The 22,640-nt window shown below is 36.9% G+C and overlaps 1 protein-coding gene across 1 annotated transcript in view; it reads left to right on the plus strand.

Annotated features, from left to right (window-relative positions):
* agmo (alkylglycerol monooxygenase) overlaps positions 1-22,640 on the plus strand; it is a 49,145-nt gene that overhangs the window by 23,343 nt on the left and 3,162 nt on the right. The window contains exons 4-12 of the mRNA XM_053647173.1: positions 2,242-2,345; positions 3,271-3,366; positions 4,769-4,835; positions 4,982-5,047; positions 5,801-5,880; positions 7,114-7,248; positions 12,540-12,656; positions 14,974-15,056; positions 16,134-16,239. Coding sequence (XP_053503148.1) covers positions 2,242-2,345; positions 3,271-3,366; positions 4,769-4,835; positions 4,982-5,047; positions 5,801-5,880; positions 7,114-7,248; positions 12,540-12,656; positions 14,974-15,056; positions 16,134-16,239 — 854 coding nt within the window. The remainder of the gene's footprint in view (positions 1-2,241; positions 2,346-3,270; positions 3,367-4,768; positions 4,836-4,981; positions 5,048-5,800; positions 5,881-7,113; positions 7,249-12,539; positions 12,657-14,973; positions 15,057-16,133; positions 16,240-22,640) is intronic.

A 22,640-nucleotide genomic window follows, 5' to 3' on the forward strand; every position in this document is an offset into this window, starting at 1 on the left:
TTACATGCTTACCCTCACTGTCAGAGAGAAGAGGCAGTGTAAATGTGCAGGCCTCGGTGCTCAGATTAGATGAGAAAAGCTTTTCTGTGGCATGGGTTCTCATCATTAATGTGCTTCCCCTCTGAATACAGACTGCCAAACTATGCAGTGTCCAGCCGAGCCTCACGCACAAGGACACGGATTGCAATGAGGCCTAGCTGTACACACTTCCTACCAGTGACACCCAACATCAATCTTCTTTTCTTCCACCCCATAAGGGGAAACCGAGGACTCATACACTATCAAACAATGGCTGGATTATTTGCCAGTGTGTACTTTTTTGATAGCACATTCATCTGACACATGACAGAAGCAGGAGGTGGAAAGTATAATGTAATGGCTTTTGATTAGTCTGTCACTTTGTTAATGACTTGGCATGCTGGATGAGTGCAGCACATATTCTTCAACATGACTAGGACCAGGTGTAATGATCATTCGGCATTTTAGGAGGAAATCAGTGCAATCAATCAAAACACTCAACAGTCTAGACAGTGCCAAAATTTTTACCAGCCCCCCCCCCCCTATATCATTTTAGTGAAACACGCAGACACAAACACATGCTCTTAACTTGAAGCGCCACATGTAGCCTTGACAAGAGGCCTGGTGGCTCAGCATCAATGGCCTGATGAAATTTTCTGAATGGAAAATGCGCTGCTCTCCCCAGAGCTCATGCACTCCGGCTGCTCGTCTTGGCTTCATCCAGGTGATTTTGACATCTTGGCTCGGTGCCGCTGGCTGCTGTAGAGCAGAATGAGAGGAGAGGGAGTTATTCTTACGCCCTCACAACTCTCTGTTTGTTCAGCTGGAGTGCAGGGAACTCTACCGGCTCACCTTTTCAATGGAGCTTACGTTGAAGCAGAGCTTCTCATGTCTTATTCTGACAGTGTTAATACTGGAGGTGATATTTAAAATGTGTTAGACATCAACAATATAACATATGCCCCCCCCCCCCCCCCCAGGCTGTGTGTTAATATTTTGTGCAGGTAGAACTGGTGCTAGAAAGGTTGCAAGTAATTAAAATATTGTTACTGAATCATGCAGGTAAAAAGTGTTAATATTTCAATGTCGCACAATTGTGCCTCTGAAGCCACACCCTGAAAACACATGAGGTGTAACTTTCTGAATTAACAGGCAAATAGAGACACTTCCTTCTCCTGAATGGCTGGATGTTGGTGGTCCACATTATTTCATTCATTCATCTTCAGGAACTGCATATGCACACGCATTCACACAGGGGCAATTTTAGGATAGCTGTTTCAACACTGGCATGTTATTGCAAGAAGGAAGGAAACCTAAAGAACCCAGTGGAAACCAGTGTGGACATGAGGAGAACATACAAAAATCCACACAGACAGTAACCTGAGCTCAGGATCGAACAAGGGACCCTTGAGCTGTGTGGTGGAAAAGATACTCACTGTGCCAGCCTGTTTCTTGTGTCAATGATTGTTTGATTTTGTGCAATATTTTTCCTGAAAGTAAGTAAAACAGACACAGTGATTTGATGATAAATAAAGTCCAGTTGTATACTGAACCGCATGCCAGGTTTCATCTACAGTAGCACCCATAAAGTGTTTTTGCTTTGTCCCTCTCTGGAAATAGAACCCATACATGCCGCATCATGACGGGGATCAATGTATCCATTTTTGGCATTGCCATAGAAATCACTCATTTCTTGATTATTATAATTCTGTAAAACTTACCATTACTTGAAAGGAGTTACAGTTTCAGTAGGCTTTCACAAGGATAAGTCTTTGATCTTTCTTAGTTTTAGCACAAGAATAGTTTAATTTCAGTTAAACGTCTTTTTACAGCCCATTGTGCCATGTTAAAGCATTACAGAGCCATCTGGGTGGTCTCAGAACAGCTCATAAGATCCTTTGAAACTTAGCAGGCATGATTCTGTGGATCCAAGAATGAGGGCCAAATCAGAGCAATTAATGTTGTAGAAGCAACTACAAAATGGCGAATATAAACTGGTGTGTTGCAACTGAGCACTAGCTTTTGTATCCTTCACCAAAGCTTATTATCATAGTTTTTATCCAAAGCAAACACAAAAGCAGAAGTGGATATAGTTTGACTTTGAGTTTTCTCTCCTCTGTCATTCACAGTTAGGTGTTTTGACATGTGTTTGGTGAAAATGCATAATTGTGTGTGTGTGTGCGTGTGTGTGTGTGTGTGTGTGTGTGTGTGTGTGTTTTGTAGAGCTTAATATCCTGTGGGCTGCTCATCAAGTTCATCACAGCTCTGAGTACTACAACCTGACCACAGCGCTCCGGCAGTCTGTAACACAGCAATTTGCTTCATGGGTAACAATCACCATCTGATAGAGACTCTCCTTTAGAACCCATTGTAATTTTTGAAATGGCTCCCTATTTACTATATAGTGCACTATATGGGGTGTAGTAATTAGTAGTTTTGTTTGCATCATATTCTCCCCATTGTGCACTATATTGGTCCATCATAAATCCAGTTTAGAACTGATGCATACTACTTTTACACTAAGTTCAATGCATAGCAGTTTCAGTTTCTGTTTCATGACCATCAAGCTAACAGGTACTTGAGCATGTTGTATTTAACACAGATTTAATACAGATTTCTGTTCTTGGCTGACAGTAGTGGAACCTGGTGTGGTGTTCTGCTGTTATCTGCCTCAAATTTCAACAAGTCGTGCATTCTGAGATGCTTTTCTGCTCGCCACAATTGTAAGGAGTGGTTATTCGAGTTACTGTAGCCTTCCTGTCAGCTCAAAACAGTCTGGTCATTCTCCTCATCTTTCTCATCAACAAGACGTTTCCACCCGCTGAACTGCTGCTCACTAGATGCTTTTTGCATCACTCTGTGTTGTGTGTTATGCGTAAACACCCGAGGAGAACAGCAGTTTCTGAAATACCCTTTCATTCTCTCTAAGTGAATTTGATTTCTACTATCTTCTCTCAACTGCACTTTGAGCCCTAAAATATACATGGTGCAACTTTATCAAGGATGTCCTCAGTCCAAAACATGAGCTTCACATTCATAATCATGTGGAAACTTTCTTTGAATTTTTACATTGAATTTAGTGGTATAGTTCTGACTAGGTTTGTACAAAGTTTTACAAAGAAAAGTGAAATCTGTGTTAAATCTGTGAGGCTATATTAGCAGAGTGTATACTGGTCCTCAATTGAAGGTTGAATATTTTAATTTTATTAGTTTTTTAATAATGTATATAAGGAGCTGATTGTGTGTTCTCAGGTGTTCTACCTCCCCATGGCATTAATAATTCCACCGTCAGTCTTTGCTGTACACATTCAGTTTAACTTGCTCTACCAGTTTTGGATCCACACTGAGGTAAAGTGTTAATCTGTTCATCAATCACATTTAATCTGTTCATCAATCACATTTAAGACTTTAGCTTGGTGTATTTGTAACAAGTAGCCCCATGATATATAGTATGCCTAGTGTACATATATAGTGAAAAAGGCATATGATCCATAATTGAGACTAATTCTGGTTATTTACTTTAACCATCCCAATGCTTCATGCACCACAAAATACCTACTTTATGTATCACTTTCCAGGTTTGAAACTCCAGACCTATGTTCAATAAGAAATAATGAGCTTTTATGAAATAATCCAAACAGAAGCATAACCATACCCTTGCCATTTGAATGAACATTGGCCCATCGGTTTTACAGTTTGGGGGAGTCATTTGGGGAGTCGTTTAGCAGGAATGGATTTGGAATCATTTCCATCTTTTAGAGCACCATTAGTGAAAACAGTCTTCACATCCGCAAGTTCCTGAAGGATATAATTTATGCCTGTTTTATGAGCTTTTTTGATGTTATGTAATTTATTGGCATGAAATTCCCAGGCATAATCCAGCGTTAAAGCCTCGGCTAAGCGGCGAGCAACCTTTTTCATTCAAGATGAAATTCAGCTGGAGCCAGACCAGTCATTATAGTGAAATAATGACCCACTGAAAAATCATGTTCACTCGCACAATCCCTAGCTAAATCTAGACTTCAGCAGGTTTACATTTATCCATCAAAATCATTATTTCCTTCAAACACCTGAGGGCAAACTAAACACCTGTGTAATGTATAACTTTAGTAACTTTAGAGATTGAGTTATAATGGATTGGTGTGGTGGGAAATTAAGATACTGTATGTGTGTGCGCATATATATATATATATATATATATATATATATATACACACACACACACATATACATGCAAACATGCACTATAGGTGCATTTGGGGAAACTTATCAGCTTTTTGCCCTCTTTTTAAAGCCATTGTAATTCCCTCCAACTTTGTGTTTGCTTTACTTCTAATCTATATTGTTCTTTCCATGTGGAAATCTGGCTACTTCTCTCTTTCCATAGTTAGCGGAGCTTCGAGCGAGCTCATCAGACAAGAAAACACATAAAATTAATGATGTTTCGTGTCAGAATCCATTAGCAAGCACGTGAACCATGCAAACTTTTGGGTCCTGCACAATTCCTTCTCAGTAATATTGGCCAAAACAAAGACAAGGCAATCAATAGGAGAGATTAATCACATGTGTGAGGCTAAAACTCAGACACAGTTTACATCTCTGTTTAGCAACAGCTGGCACTGCACGATACCCCCAGGCTGGATGTTTTTTTTTGTTGTTGTCAATTGATTACATGACACTAAACAATCACGTTCTAGAGGCACTGTTTATTAATATATGACACAAAATTTAAAATTGCTTTTTTCATTAGTTCGTCAGGGATCTTGGTCCTCTGGAGTGGATCTTGAACACTCCGAGTCATCACAGAGTTCATCATGGTGAGTAACACCCACGGTAGACCACTTTTAAATATATACGTTATATAATTATATATAATTGTTTGCAATTATAAACAATATATATACCAAACAATGTTAGTTGTAGTGATTTGCTCGTAATTTATTCTGTTTGCATCATGATGCAGGGAGAAACCACTACTGTATTGACAAGAATTATGGAGGGACTCTCATTATTTGGGACCGGATGTTGGGTAAGAGTGTGTGTGTGTGTGTATGTGTGTGTGTGTGTGTGTGTGTGTGTGTGTGTGTGTGTGTGTGTATACAGTAGAGTAGAGGGCTTTTATTCTTATTCTAGATTATATGAATATACAGTAGAATGAAACAGTACACTATAAGACCTTGGTGCAGAATATTATAGGAAACTGACAACAGTGTGGTACAAGATAATCACCAGACAATATGCAGTGCAAATTAGAAATGTTACACTGCATATAGACAAGACAATAAATCTATGCTGAGGAAGTGAATCCAGTATGATACAGTAAATACAACAGTGTAACAATGTGGAACATACAGTACATACAGTAAACATAAATACAGTGTGAGTGTGGACATGTATTTCGCTTTTAGGGACCAACTTTTGCACACATAACCAGGTTGAAATTGTAAGGAAGAAAATGTAATTTAAAAACAACAACAACAACAAAAAGAAACATTAAAAATTAATTTTAGACATAAACATAGTTATTAAACTGTTATTAAGTCAATGTGTCTTTGTGTATGCAGTGCAAAAGACTGGCAGATACAGCACCCTTTATAGTTATAAACATTAAGATTAACATTAAAAACATATATATATATATATATATATATATATATATATATATATATATATATATATATATATATATATATATATGTTACAGCATCTGCCTTTCATATATGTTTAAAGCAGTACATGTGAGTGAAGTATTTATTAGTGTATTATAAATGTTCTCTTGTAGGAACCTTTGCTCCAGAAGATGATAAAGTCATCTATGGACTCACACACCCCATCAACACCTTTGACATTCTGTCTGTTGAGGTATGTTAGCCACAAATATATCTTGAGTTCTTGCCCAGCGAGGTCTATAGCTCAGAATTTCAGAGTGCTATGTTAAATGTAAATATGAGCTGTGCATTCTCTGCTGCTTTCACTCTTGTTTCCTCACCAGTGGGAAAGCCATACCATAACCATAACATTAGCAGTGCACTTTAAACAAGAGAGGCGAGAGTGTCGGCAAGAAACCATGTGCAAGTTGCCTTTGATTATTTTCTCTGCACTTTCTCTTGGAAGCAAATGACAAACGCAATCTTATCTGTGGCATGAAACACTTAGACACTGGTTTCAATGTTAAATGAAATAACAATAGTGTTTCTCATACATTTTTTGTTGGAAGAACTTAATAACACTTGGCTATAACTCACTCACTGACACAACATTTCACTCACAGGCCTTTACTACTCCACCAAAACTAATACAACAGACTAATACAAGCCTCCACCCAAATACAACATTGCTAGAAAAATATATGCTGTTAACAGATTTGAAACATATATGTTTTATAACATTATACTCCATAATGGTTAGATTACTGCAATCTTTTTTTTGAAGACTGGGGCTTTGGAACTGATTTATCAAAAGTAACACTTTACATTAAGGATCATTTAACTATTGTTTACTGTATTAGTTAATATATATATAAAATTAAGCCATAAGTAATGTTAGGAAAGTAAGTTAAGACATATTAACGGACATTTGTTTAAATTACACCTGTATAGACTAATGTTTATTCAATCCATGACTATTATAAGTCTACATACATGAGCAAAAAATAATTATAATAAAAAAAAATGCAGAATGTTGATAACATTCTGAATTTTTTGGGGTGTAAATATTAAAACTAAAAACTTTTTATCTTCACTTTTCAATTTTCAATTAAAGTATTTGTTCATGTTTGTGTTATCAATAACTCTACTAGTTTTTCCACTGTATATATTTTTTTAAATTCCTACTCAGTTATTTTGACTCCTTTTTACTTTTACTTTGAGACAATACTTTATTAAAGTACTTGAACAGAGTTCTCCAGAAAAAAACACTTCTGTTCAGTAGCAGTAGCACCAATAAACAGATTATTGGAAAATTGGATTTCTTGTAGTTATGAGATTACTTTGCTCATGTAAACAACTCACTGTGAGTTTTTGTTGCACATATGCTTCTGTATGATGAGTTTTTCAAATCATGAGGTTTTGTTTTTGCTCTGTTTTCTTTCTGAAGTTTGATTACTACACATATCTGTTGAAGCAGTTCTTCAGTGCTAATGGTATTAAACACAAGCTGTCGGTCATCTTTAGTGGACCAGGCTGGACACCAGGCAAACCGAGGCTTGGAGATCCTGAAGATCTACCCGAGGTTGGAAACATCTCTGTTTTCTCTCATCTCCTATATTTCTAATTATACAATAAGGTCTTGATTCTAACAACCTGTAAAAGCCCATAATTTAACTCATGATGGACAATCCATATAGAGTAAAATTCTGAATGTAGTTCTCTTTAGGTTTGTGAAGTAGCTTAACTCATATCATAACGCTGTTGAATTCTCAAATCTGATTGGTCAGAAGGTGTTGATTAATTTTCTATAACAGCGGCTCTGACAACAGTTCTGGTTACAAGGCAAAAGACAGATTTATATTATGTGCTTTTTCTAATACAGTAAATTATCGTTTCTGTAGTAACAATTTACACATGTACTTTAATGGTGGATGCTTCATTAAAACATACTTTAATTAACAAATATGTGAAATTGTTGATATGGTCAAGTTTTCTCTAAGGAAGGAGTCTTCAGTGTCAGCACTTTGTAAGTGGTGAAGCTGAAACTGGATTTTGTTTCACATGGGGCATTCTTCAAAACAGAGGATTTTGTGCTTTATAGTTTCTTGGTTCAAGACAAGCTTAATTTTTTTGTCTTTTTAAATTCAAAAGTGACTATTTATATCTGCTATAACATAATTTATAACAGGAACTCACTTGTTTAGTGGATGGTCCACAACATGAAACATAACTATAAACAGATAAAAATATATAATGTCATTCTTTAACAAATAAAAAATGGTCACTGTTGGAAAATTGCTCTTATATAAGCAGAGTAAAACATTTCGAGAGCTGCTGTTACTGGAAAATGATCAATTTCACGATGGTAACAGTAAACAGCTATGCAGCATGTTGGGCTGTAGTACACTAGCCTGTTTTTGATTAGTTAATTTCCCGTCATTTTTATTCCTGGCTTTATTACTGCTGGAGGGCAGCTAGATGGCAAGTTTACGCTTAAATTTGTATGAGAAATCTTGTTATTCTTGAACGTTTATATCTTGTTTGCCATCCATGGCCTACAATTTCAGTGACAGAAAAAAGTCGTGACAATGACTCTTAATATAAAATGACACACTTTACAAGTACAGCCCAGTGCCAAAAAAAGTCCCACATGCTTTTGAAGCACAATAAGCTCAATTTTCACATGTCTTTAAAAGCCAGGCCCACGACATGGGATTGAAGTCTCTCCATCAGGAGCTGCGGCGGTTTACTTTGAAACAGCAATGTGTGTGTGTGGCACATTTTTAGCCATTCTTACTTCACACATGAAACAAAGCCTCTTTTTTCCCCTACACTGCAATTAAAGCAGCTCTAAAGAGAGCCTGGTGATGGAGAGCATGTGGCGAGTGCCGGAGTTTGACTGAAATACCTTGAAAGGTGCTGGACTGCGAGAGCTGGGCCATGCCTGTTCATACTCCTGCAAAGGAGGGAGGGTCGTGCTGGAGGAGTTGAGTTTTGAGGGAAAACAGAGCAGTGGACTGCTGAAGCCAGTAGGTCAAACCCACATGCGGCTGCACATGAGAGAGTCTTAAGAATTCATATAAATGAATGTAAGATTATTATTATTCACTGCACATTCAGAATACATTTATGGCATTTATAACATATTAAAATATATGATAGTGTACACAAGTTTTAGATTACTACCTTTGTTGTTTCAAATCTTTTTAACATATATTAGAGGCAAATGATGTAGGCCTGTTGGATAATTAAGGAATAAATTATGAAGGGGTGTACACATTAAGAAAAATTCTCCATGACAGGGGTGTGATGTAACTCAGTGTTACTTTTACTTCTGCAGAGTGGATTATTTTTATGAACAGTCCCAAAGTTTTATTCCTGTTATACCAAAGCTATTTGCCACAATTTTTAATTATTAATAAATGGCCTGTCTTGGTTTTTAACCATTTATAGCTACATCTTATGTTATATAATGTCTGCAAGACCAGTTATAACAACTTATCTTATAACAGCTATAAACAATCATTCCCTCTCCAGTCTCTCTTTGTACTCTCGCTTAAAGTTAATAAGATTTTTAAAAAATCAGATGTCCAGATGTTTATGAGAAACCAGAAAGACAATGTTGTCTGTCCTGCAGACTTTCCCGTGTTGGAAAACTTACTGATTGGTGTAAAGTGCTGACACTGGAGACTCCTTCCATAAATGTTAAATAAACATTTCCTAAAAGAAAACATTTTCTTTGTTAAATAGCAACACATTTTGTTAATCCATTTATTATTAGATTTTTAGATTATAAGGAGCATCTGCCAGGCAAGTCAATGTGTAGCTGTTACTATAGAATCAATAATGTATTAGAAGGAGCACACTGATATAAACCTATCATTTAAATTACACCTGAAACTATTGTCAGAGCAGCTTTTATTTATAAAAAAAAAAAAAAAAAAAAGCAACACCTTCTGGCCAATCAGAATTGAGAATTCAACAATGCTGTGGTACAAATCTAAAATAGAAATACAGTAAAAACAGCATTGCCTTTTGTAACTTTTTTTTAACTTAGGCAATTAATGAAAGCCAGTCCACCTACTGCACATGCATGCTTTTGGGAGGTGGGAAGAGTCCTGATAAAAATTGCAGACCTGCTTTCCATCAATATGCATTATAGTCCCTTAAGATGTAGTAGAAGTAGATGAAGTAGAAGAATTCAAAAGTTTATACATTTATTTGAAAAGGTTTGTGATATGACTATTTATAAGCCATTGAACTGTGCCATGAAGACGAAAAGCTTGCTTGCTGCTGTGTTGTGAATAACTTTTACCAGAAGTCTTTGTGCAGCTGTTGATGAGTCATACACAATATTTAGGAGGAATTTTAGTTCACTTGTCAAAATATGCTCACTTGCATGTTTGAGGTGTTTCACTAAATGAGCCTGCTTTAGATCATGCACGGCAGTTTCACGGGACTGAGGTCAGAGTTAGTCATTTATAAATATGGACTTTCTTCTTGAAGCTACTGTGTTATTGATTTACTCCTGCATTTTAGACTTGGGCCTTGTTACCACTAAGCCTTTCAGACAGACAATGAAATTCTTCTGTAAATACAATTTGAAAGCATTGGTCATGTGGGATCTGCAATTAATCCCAAGCAGCTTCACACTGTTTTACCTCATCCATGATTCCCAAGCTTGTATGTTTGTAAGCAAGTGTTTCATTTTCCCCAAAGCAGTTCTATGTACATTTTCCAAAAACTTTACCTCATCTGTCCATAAAACTTTTTCCAAGTAGCGAGCTGGAACATCCAGGTGGTCTTCAGGGATTTCTTAGAGAGCATTGATTTCCTGTGTGGTTAAGTGCAAGCAATGCTAAGAGAGCTTAATAGGATTCTTGTTACTTGTTTAAGATTTCTACAGCATGTGCTTACAATGATCCTCAAGGTTGCAAGGAGAGAAATCACAATCTTGAACTACTGCTGGAGGTCCAAGTTTCTAAAAATTATTTTGTGACCCTTTCTAGTCTAATAAGCTTGAACCGATTTTTTTCTGATTTCCGCTGAAATCATTTTGATTAATCCAAATTGCACTTGCTGTGCAAGCTGGTAACAAAAATGATGTGTTTTTTTTTATAAATGGCTCTAGAGGTCAAACCCACACCTGAACCGACTGGAACATCTGGATCTAATTAACCTCCTTTCATTGGGCCTTACATCAATAACCCTGATTCTTTAAACCATTTGTTCAGCAGTAAGGCAAGTTCAAATGGTGTGTGTGTGTGTGTGTGTGTGTGTGTGTGTGTGTTCTTATACTGACTTTTTCAGAACATGTTTTAGAATGTTGTGCAGACATCCAGGAAATTTCAATGGTTTCCCAAACCTTTTTAAAAAAATTTTTTTTATAGGTACCACCAATTTAATGTAGGTGTTATTTAATGGACAGTCTTCGTGGAGATTGGGTGACATGGTGGTACAGTGGGTAATATTGCCACCTCACAGTTCTAGGGTGTCAGGTTTGCTCCTGAGTTTGGGTTACTGTCTTTGTGGAGTTATGCATGTTTCTTCCAGGTTCTCTGGTTTCGTCACACTGTCCAAAAACATGCAGATTGGTGGATTGCTACAGTGCCGCTGGTTGTAAATTAGTGTGAATGTGTGTGAATGGTGGGAATGACATCCCATCCTGGGTGAAATGCCCAGTGATACCCATGGTACACCGTGACCCAGACCTGAATAAAGTGGTTATTGAAGATGAGTGAATGAATGTTTATGGAACTGTGATAAAAACAGGTTTTGATATTCATTCTGAGGACTTAACTATAATTTAATAGCCAAACCTTAAATGAAAAGCATGTAATCAAAGCATTTCTCTACAAAGCTATCATTATTGTGACCATTATTGTCACATCAAAATACTGTATATTATGATATACAGAGCTGCTGAGTCACCCTGAGAATCCTGTAACAGTAATTCATAGTAGTCAACACTGTATCAGGGACATCAGGGGAATTGGCAAGACATTTGTATGAAAGTCATACAGATGTCTCAGATTCATCAAACCTTTGGTATGATAGAAGTCTTACTTTATAGTGACAGGCAAGAGTCAGTAACCAATCATGAGAGAGAGAGAGAATAGGAGTGTGGGAGTGTGAATGAATCAATCTAGTCAATGAGGACAATGGATTTAGGAGTGATGGAGCTTTAGTTTAGATTTTCTGACTGAACAGGTAAGGTACTGTATTTATTTGTTCTCTAATTTATTTGTTCTCTAAAGCTAGTGAATGATGGTGATGTGATTCATTTTTGTTGGGGAATTTGTATTGTTATGCAGTTGCGAAGTTGTTTTAGTTAATGATAATTACTGATGAGTGGATATTTAGTTGTGTTTGGTATGTTTCTGTTTATTTTAGTACTTTACTCTTGGTTATATGTGTATTACACTGATCTGTGTCTTGTAGTTACCGGATATTATAGTTTTTCTCTATAATGTTCAGTGGGCTAACTTACTACCACTATCCCCTATTATGATTTCTTGTTGAGAAAGTAACAGCTTTTTATCTTTTAGCTAATGCTAGTTAGCTAATTACCCAATACTCACTAAATGTGACAGTCATGCTGATCTGCACAATACAATTTTTATTCTCAAAAACTATGGTGTTTCTGTAATACCATAATTGCTGATCAGTAATTATTAATTTGTGAATATTTGGACTATGCCTCAAAACTGAATACTACCATACTAAATAACATGACAGGCATGCCACCAAGTTCACAAGATGCTAGTTGGAAGACAGCCTTAAATTTTTATTGAATAGTGATGAAGGACACAGAACTGATTAACTGTTACTGAAATACTATTCATATTTCATAAACATACTGCATCTTTTCAGATCACAGGAGAGGAAGTGCCGCACAATCCACATTGGTCATCTGCACTTCAAGCTTATGTGCATGTGCAGTTCCTTCTTGTGCTGGTCGTTTACAACAACTTATTTGCAACAGAACATGTAAGGAACTTAAATGTTTATCGTAGAAAGACATTTGGTCCTTGCCTTTGCTAAGGCTTTTATGCCCATGCAAATCTTTCATTGTCTTTAATGGTTCATTGAAAGCTTTTAATTTACTCAGTGCTTAATATTATAACACATGGCCTGTTATCAAACAACAGTCAAACTCTCCCTCTAATTACCTCGATTATATGGCCTTTCACTACAGTGCATGGACAGACATCGTTTAAGCAACCTTTGCGTATTATTTTCTATCTTACTCCACCTCCCTATCAAAAATGCAGACACTATGTTCCCCTATTGGTATCATTGGAAGTGTGTGTTCCCCAGGCATAGTTTTGGTTAGCCAAACTTCATGGACCCACCCTGCTTCCCTGCTGAAATGAAACAGCCAGTCTTCCTGTGATTCCTACCTCAGTGGTGTTCTCTCGACAGTGCCTTACTGTGAAATTTGTAGATCCCTCTTTCCCCCTCCCTTCCCTCCCATCACCAACCAATAAAACAGCTGCCGGTGGTCCAACAACCAATACAAATGTTCTGAGAGCCAATTCAACTATTTCCCATCGCCTAAAAAGCCTTCCTGTTGCATCCATCAGCCTTTCCAGAGAAAATAACTAAGTAATGCCCTTGGGTCAAGCAATAAATAATGTCAAAGTGTGTATTTATACCTCTATGTGCCATGCACATTTATTTGCACTGACAAGTGATGCTACAGCACAGCTTAGTGGTACTTCAAAGCTAGAAAAACATTTATTTTTAAGACTTGGCAAGTTACCTCTCAACTGCATCACCCATGTGAGACTATCATTCTTGCTAGTTGTTTGACTTGCTGTTAATTATTGAGGTTGCAGAAATTGACCACTGCTGAAACGTTAACTGCTTAACTCGGCAGAACCAACACAGTAGATTAGTTTGCACTTTGTTCTTCAGAAATTAATAGTAGTGAGGACAATAATGTTAGTAACTTAATCTTAGCCTTGGGAGGAGTAGAAACACTAACACAGTTCGACTGTTACTGCAGTGACTAAGAAAACACCCAGATGGTTTAATGTTTTCTGCACTTTGGCTTGGTGTTATTGTAGAAATAGGATAGTGGGACAAATTAGAAATTAGCATGTTGAAAGGATTTTAAAAACATAAGCCAGACCGTAGGAAACTGACTCACAGTGTTTTCACAAAGTTCCCTCTGAGACCTGGGCAATGTCACACATTGGTAATTCAAGAAACATCACAGTCCTATCAATGATCTTATGGAACCTAACCATCTGATGTGGTTCGTGCATGAGAAGTCCTCTCATGCTATTTTCAAATTACTGCTCAATTATCAAGCTCTTGCTGTACTTCATTTTGTTAAATGACATTTTTAAATATATTCAGAATTTAAACTTATTTTTTCATGGGAGACCTTCCTACATTAAATCAATTCTGATAGTACTAATATGGTAATTATGCATGAGTTCAGTTTGTGCTTTGGCAATCTAATATGCAAATTAATAGAGGATGATAGCAATAGAATAGCTAGTCACTATTATTAGAAATTTTCAAAATACAGAGTGTTATGTGTTGACAGGTTTGGCTAATGTTAAATAACTAATTGAGAATATGACAAAACCAAGATGAAATCCCACATATGTCTATCTGTGTAATCTAATATCATTAGCAGTTATGTAGTTGGTTTATTTGTGTTTATGTTAATTGTAGAGTATAGTTGCACATTATCAGTGAGCAAGTTAATAACTTCTTTCTGAGATATCGACAATGATTAATAATACTAATTAATTATTAAACTTATTTTAGATTATTTTCAGTGCTCTAACATTACACAAACTGTCTTTTAAGGGTCCAACAAAAGAAAGAAACACAGTAGCGCCAGCAAAATATATTACATACAGCATGGACAGCTCAGCTGCACTACATGTGGTGACTTCTAAATGAGAGTCTAAGCTTTGAGGACTTGTACTGTACCCAAGAGAGAAATATTTTTGAAGACTCTGCATATAAGGTTTAAAGAGCAAACATCCACCAAATGTCAACCATGTAACTATAGAATTTCTCATATAGTAGACGGAGGGCTCTGCACTGTAAGTTTAAAGGTCAAACAGAATAAGCTGCAGTTGTCTGTGCACCCATGCTGGCTGGTCTTCATAATACCTACCCTAATGAGATTTTCTCTGGCTAGTTTACTTTATAAGGGTCATGAACATAAACATGAGGAGGTTGTGGGTGGGATTCTGAAGTGAACCTGAGCAACTGAGTTGACATCCACTGGTTTTGTATTGAGACCATATTGTTCTTCTATTCTACTTTTGTTCTCTAGATGCTGTCTCAAACAACTGTGCTGCTTATCACTGGATACATATTACTCACACTTACCATCCTTGGGTATATAATGGACCAAAGGTACTGAGACTTTATTATATACAGTATGTTGCTTGGTCAATAATGGAGCTTCTTGGGAATAAAACATTTTGGAAAATGATGTGTATAATACAGCATTTTGATACTTGTTACTATTGATGTAAGTTATAGAGCTCTGTCAATGACAGCAACATGGCTATAGTAAGACATTACACTTTTCCATATGGTCATTAAAACGTAAGCATGCTATTTTTTTTCTTTGGATGTTTTAACACTTGGCCCGAAACCTTGTGTGTCCACTCAAAGATCGATTCTGGGTCCGTAAATAATTTTTTATACATCTGGATTCCTTCCAAAACAAAGTTCTGCTTATTAGTTTATTATCTGTACATTCCTTTTTTAAACAAAATGATAGATAATAGCTACAGCTCTTATTGTTCTAATTATTTTTTATTTAGTTTACTTTACATTTGGTCAAGTTTTGTGTACTCATTTGTGTTTCAGGGTCTTCGTTACTTTATGTAATCAGAAGGCATTCTGTCTTTGGGATAGAACCCCGAATTTTTTTTTTAAAACAGATACAAATACAGATATGAATAGGAGGCACACTATTCATATGAGTATTAGGTTTTTACTTTCATTCAGGCATAAGCAAGTAATTAGATATTAAGCTCAAACATAGACAGTTAACATGAATGTGCAGTGGTCCTTGTGATTAGTAACTGCCTGGTCTGGGTCATGGTGGTTTCAAATAGGTTAGTAATTTGTTTATATTTTGGGAAATAGGTCTAACTATATTCATTAGAAAGTATTACCAGCAGGTGCAAACAACAATAATAACTTCACAAACAGGATTAAAAACCTCATATTTTGAGTGATTTGAGGTTGATGAAGTGTCACAGCCAGAATTCACAAATCATACTGACATTGCTGGCATTTCTATCGCTGTGTAGAAAAAAAAAAGATGCAGATACACATGATGTAAATGGCAGAACAGTATTTTTAGGTAAACAATAGTGCTTTGCACTGGGGTTCAGTTTCACACTTTCCATGCAAATTCTCTAGTAAAAAGAACAACAGCCTTAGACTTAATACTGTATGTTGTTCTGTTTTTTACAGTCCTAATGCTGCTCTATGGGAGATGTCACGCTGCCTACTAATGTTGGCACTCAACAGGTTTGGTTATATCAGCTCCATGGTGCCTCTACTGGATCTTGCAACAGAGGTAACTGTCTTAACATTTTACACAAAATGGATGACACAACATAGACATTATCTCTGTGAATTCAGCACAACAGTGCACATATTATATACAGCATATAAACAGTGCTTAAACATAAGTTGTGTCACACTAGATTGCTTAATTAGTGTAACTGCAAGTGGCAGGAGCTGACTTAATGGTAAGTGTGGGCGTGGGTTTTGTGAGTGTGTGGCTCAGCTGTAAAGCAGTATAGATGAAGCATATCAACATAGCATGCAGCTGCCTATTCTGTCTGAGAGTGTGCATCTGTGGCCTGCTCAGAGTGTGTATGTGTGTGTGTGAGTGTGTGTGAGAGAGAGAAAATGCGGTGTGTAGTGGGCCCTGGTGTTAGTTCACAACCACAATGATGTATAACCCCAGATGCATGGCTCAATTGACCATAAAATTGCCATGTGTTCCTGACTCTCGCGACAGGGCTATGGATTGCGACTGACCCCTCATTACAACTCCAGCACCTCTAACCCTCCATCTCTCCCTCGCTTAATTTCTCTTTCCCAATCTCTCCATTTTGCTCCACCCCTGCTTAAAGTAGAGGCAACACTTCTGGAATCAATTAGCTCTGTCTGTGGCTAACTGGAGAGAGATGATGAGATTTACACATGAGAGTAAAATTGTTCGCTTTTTTTCTGTGTGTGTGTGTGTGTGTGTGTGACTGTACATCTGTAGACGTAGGTGCTAAAACGCCCACGATTCTGTTCCCCGTAGAGCTGCAAGGAATAAAAGAGTCTGAAAAAGTTCCCACATGTAGTATAGAGAAAACTATTGTTTATTTTGGTCCTGTCTGTGTGAAGACAAAAACAATGTTCGTTTACCAGCTTCAAAAAGTTGGGAGTTGATCTTTCTAAACAGTCAACACTGAAGTAACATAAAATAGAATACATAATATATGCTCAGGAGGAAGTATAATGAAATGGCAGAACATTGAATATGCATATACTGTATGTATGTGCAAGATTTTAAAAGACCTACACAGGACAGTACAATGTTACAGTGAAATTGTGCAGTGATACATTAATAATTACTATATTATTGTACAGTTGATACAATTGGGACGAACGGTATAGAGTGATTAAGTAAATTACTAAAGTGTTGTTGAGGGCTGTGGTTGACGAGGGCCGTAGGTTTTACTTTGATTAAAATAAATATTCTTGTTAACTAGCTGTATTGTGTTATGACTGTTTTGTGGCCAGAGATGTTCTACACCTTTAAGAAACATTTTGACTAGTTTCTACCCTCCCAGCAGCAAACAATTAAGCTGTTACCATTGGGCAAACAGTACCGCTACATACACTTTTAGGGTAGGGTATGGAAGAGACACTTCGAACCAGCTTTGTAAAAACCCCAAAACATCATTCATGGCACAAGCTACAGTAAAGGGTTTATGCCCAGTGTTTTCCAACATAGTGAGAAAATTTCCCTAGTAGTGAGCACAGATGGCCTATTAGTAATATTAACAACAGGTGTAACCCTGGTTTGTTTGACCTGAATTGGGTTATCAACACACTGGTTAAATAGTCAGTCAGATCCACTGCAGTATCATCTATAGCAGTGGTATTATAAGAAAATCATATAAAAAACTATAGATTTGGCCAGTTGTATGCCAACACATCCTGGATAACATCAGTCTGTGATCCAGAGCAGGCAGTGAATTATAAGTCTGTTCACAGACAGATCAACTTCTACTCTGCTGTTGGTGTTCCACATTACCTGAACTACCTTCTTGCTAATTTTCTAATACCTGGGCACAGGACTGATACAGTATGTCCCCTATCTGTCTTTATCTGCCTAGTAGGTGGCCAGCTCTAAAGACAGAATAGGTATGTGCATCTGTTTACTTTCAGAGCTTAGTAGCCCACCCTCAACATTTCTTGAGATTTGTGTCGTCTTGATGGTTGTTCATGACTGTGGTGTTGTCTGTTCACTACTAGTATGACCCCTTAAGGGGTCCTGAAAATTTTGCAGCACTAGCCATGCAGCTTTTCATTTAGACAATGTTAACATGCTGATATCAAGACTTGTTTTTCCCTATTCTATTACTCTTAAGCCTTAATAAACCTTAATATCAACCTGCAGTACATCCACTGCTCCTGCTGAGCTGCACTCCTGCTTCACTCTGCTCAATAGATGCTCCAGTGGTGGGCTATCAGCTCTCCCAACCAGGGTGGGCTCATTATTCAAGTTTAGGGAATAAGAAGTAACCAAGAAGGGTCTGTCAATAAGAAAGGTCTGTTTCTGTTTAAGTTCCTCAGAATTTTGCACTTCATTGCACTGTTGCATTGCCACTAACAGCTCTTGCATTTCTCTTAAGCCCAATGCCAACTCCTTCAGTATTTGTTCCAATGTTATGAAGGTGATCCCTCTTCTCTTTCCCAGGGGGCTGAGCAGCCAAGCCTTCTGTCCATTTCTGTTCCTGCTAACACAATGTAGCAAAGGATTACTTACCTGTTTCTTCCTAGAGGGAGCCACAGACTTGTCTGCTGTTTACATTGTACTCTGCTGTGAATTACAATGTCAGAGGAATGACAATGAATATTCAGTAGTATTTACATAACCCACAAGCTTCATCTATCACTATTGGCATTATGCTTTAGTGAGGACAAGGCTCTGTAAGTGCTTCCTCAACTGTTCAATCAGTCCCATGTAGGGTCATGGTGAAGAGTTGATGACTTTGCTACTGGTTCTCAGCAGTACTACTACACTAATGGTAAAGGAAGCTGCCCTGGTAATCTGGAACGAAACGTGTGTTCCAGAACAAAAGGAACCCAATATTTAACATATTTGATTGTTTTTAAGACCAGAAATTGAATATTTCACTATTTATATGGTACTGACCATAGGTCCGTACAGTGAGCCTTAGTCTAAAGCTTAAGCACATTTGAGGAAAAACACTGAAAAGTCATGTTAACTTTTGTCAACTACGTGAATGTGATTTTCAAAAAAAATTCTGAAAACTCTTCAACATAAATCACTGTTAGTAATATGTTTAACTAAAGGACATAATATTTCCAATGCTAATGTATCAGATTCTCAGATTCTCTGCACATATATACTGCATGCTTAAGCTTAAGCTTACGCTTAACTCTAAATCTTAAATTTTTCCAGGTTAGTTTCAGAACATAAGTTGACATGGTAACTGAACTTGATCTTTATTTAATCCTTGTGTCTGGAATGGAAAAAAGGCTTAATTACATTTGAGACAATGGAAATCTCAGCTAATATTATCTAAAATTCTGGAACATATTTCAGATATGCTTAAAGTCAGCCAAGTGTACAAAACTGTACAGGTCAGTGGTTCCACAGGACTGGAGTAAATAATAATAATAATAATAATAATAATAATAAAGCCTGCTATAAACTGTAAATCCATAATTTTTCTTCTTATGGCTTAATTAAAGAATATTAGTAATCATGAAATAAAAGCAATTCTTTGATTTGGCTGTCATATATCAGGACCACTACAGTAGAAGTCTTTCTTGTGATATATAGTGGCTTTTAAACCACAGGCTGGTATTCATTATTGAGAGAGCTCCTCATTAAAGCAGCAGGATTTGCCTATAAACTCAGGTGGCGAGGTCACACTCCCAGCACACAAGCACAGCCGTCTCTTACGCTCTTACAGTTACGCCCACACTGGCTCTTTTACACTTGTTTACAGTTACACACTTGCATTTTGAAGAGCCATGTGGATTCACCTGAATTGCGGATAAGTGATGTCACACATGGCTGAGGGTTCTGGATATGAGACATTCCAGATGTTGCATGCCTTGCAGTAATTAAGGGAGCTTCTCTTCAGACTGTGAGTGGTGAGCTCATAGCAATTTAAGAGGAGCGCTAATAAATATACACCTGTCTCTGAAAGGAGTCTTAACTTTGCATTGCTCTCAACAAGAGCACTTTCTACCCTTGCATTGCTCTCTCACACAGTATGCCATTGTGATCAATAAAACAGTGTATGATTGATCAGATATACTGTAGTTCTTTTCTAATAGATTTTGAGGCTCACAGACTTCACATATGCTGTATATATAATGTACTAAGGTGTAATGACTGGAAATATCAGTACATCAAAAGTATACCTCAGAGCTGGAAATCTTGCATTACAGGTTTGTACTGTTCCTTCCTGAGATCTTTCCATTTTATTATTATTATTTTTTTTTTTACAAATTAAAGATAATATTTATGCACCTCATTTCTCAAGAGAGGAACATAATTATACATTTTAAAGGGAAAAGGTTATGACAATATTATCAAGGTCACTCCATGTAAAAGCTCCACTCAGCACAGCATGGCCTTATCTTTCTATAGCACCTGACACACTTTGTACAAAAGTGGAACCTACAGGTTTAAGTATGTTCCACTGTTTGTCAGAATATGAAGTTTGCTTGAGACTGAATTGGGGAACACTATGAGCTTTCTCTTTCCATAGTGATATAATAATCCAGGAAGGAAGTGAAGTGCTGTGAAGTGAAGAACAATAAATGTAAAGCAAGTTTAATTGCAGTATAATGCACTAGACAATACAGTAGGATATCAGCTGTGCAATACAAAGTACTTCTAAAGCTCATGGAGATGAAATAAGTTAACATTCTAAACAATAGATATTTCAAATATGCAGTAACATTAATTGTGTTGTAAATTTGTAAATGACTGTAAATTATTTGTCATTAATGGTGTGTCCATTAAAAAAACTTTATTAAAAAAATAAGATATTACATTAAGATATTAAGATTATTAAGATATTTACTGCTTAATGGTATAGGCCTGATTGAACTTGTCTTAAGTAAGACAATGTGTGTCAATGTGTGTGACTGTTTGTCTTCATCAGACCCCTTAATGAGCCACAATGAAATACATTAACCAGAGCATGACAATAGGGATTCATACTTTTGACCTTGCTAATAAAAGTAACTCTCGATGGCACAATTTTATGTACACGGCTTTGATTAACGTATACTACCTTTAGATTGCATTAAAAGTTTATAAGAGTTATACAGCAAATTTATCCTGTTAGCAGAGAATGAAACACACTACAAGTGTACATTTTAGGGAGCAAATGTCCCTGCAACAACAGGAATATCTGACCATTTTGACCTTGTGGGAACATTTGTCTGGGTCCCATTTAAAAAAAAAAAAAAAATACGAAACACCTTTTATTTTTTTTTAAAAAACCTAAACAAAAAAAAAAACTAAAAGAGCTAAAATGTTTCCTTTTGGTTACTGAGGTTAAAGATGAGTTAGATTTAAATGTATTAATTGTTATATCAATTGAAGGTCTCCACAAGGAGAATAAGACAAAAAAGCATCTATGTGCATGTGTGTGAGAGTGAGAGCGTGCCTCAGGGAGCTCAGGCCACAGGTTTAGCTTGCTAAGCCGACCGCTGTAGGTCCCTTACAAGTCCCACAGGAGCCATCCATCTTTGTCCTTCTCTCAGGAATCCCACTGAAGTGGTTTACATAGCGTCTAGAGAGACGTGTATGTCGTGGCCGCGGCCTCCTTCATTACTGCATCAAAGTGCTGCGGGGCTAATTTGGCCCAGTGCAGCTCCTTCGGCCCGATTCATCCTCTCCAGACATGGCTTCAGAGAGCTCCTGCTCATGTGGGGGACTTTGAGAGCTTGATCCATATAATATAAAACTGAACTTAGCATTCAAAATAGTTACCACTTTCTTCTTAAAAAACAGTCTATGGTCTGGGAAGCTATAACTAGTGTATGCTATAAAGGTCCAGGGCTTTTATTTCTTACCCAGCTGACTGTGTGAGAGAGTGTCATTTCTACAATGCCTGATACGATATCGTGCATGATGCTGTGCTACTCTGAGTTTGATGAGTTTTAATCTTGATTACATCTGTACTAGTGTGAAGGGTGTCTCAATAGTTTATGATATGCAGGAGGCTCAAATTCTGTTTTGTTTTACTATAAATTAACTTAATGCTCCAAAGCAACACTCCAGTGTTTTTCCAACCTGATCTCTAGTCCCTTCATAGTTTATCTATTTTTGTTATAGAATGATTTCTTGAAATTTTCAAGCAAAATTCAGTGAAAATGAAGTTCTAAATCTGTAAAAATTGTATTGAGAAATGGGAATACATTTTAAAGGGCCTAATTTCTGGTTGTCTGTGGTGCATGGGATCCCACAGAACTTTCAGGAAAAACGTAATTAACCAGAATTAGTTTTACTGTTACTCCATTTTTTTAAAATTTTTTTTAAAGAAGAGTCTCTGTCTCATAGCAAGGAGCGATTGTTGGGTTGCACATGCACTACAGATGTGGTGATTAGGGATTAGGTTGGATTAGATTTATTTAATCCAACAGAGGAATCCACATTAATGTGTGTGTGTGTGTGTGTGTGTGTGTGTGTGTGTG

This window comes from Ictalurus furcatus, chromosome 17, assembly GCF_023375685.1.
Source record: "Ictalurus furcatus strain D&B chromosome 17, Billie_1.0, whole genome shotgun sequence".
Taxonomy (NCBI): Eukaryota; Metazoa; Chordata; class Actinopteri; order Siluriformes; family Ictaluridae; genus Ictalurus; species Ictalurus furcatus.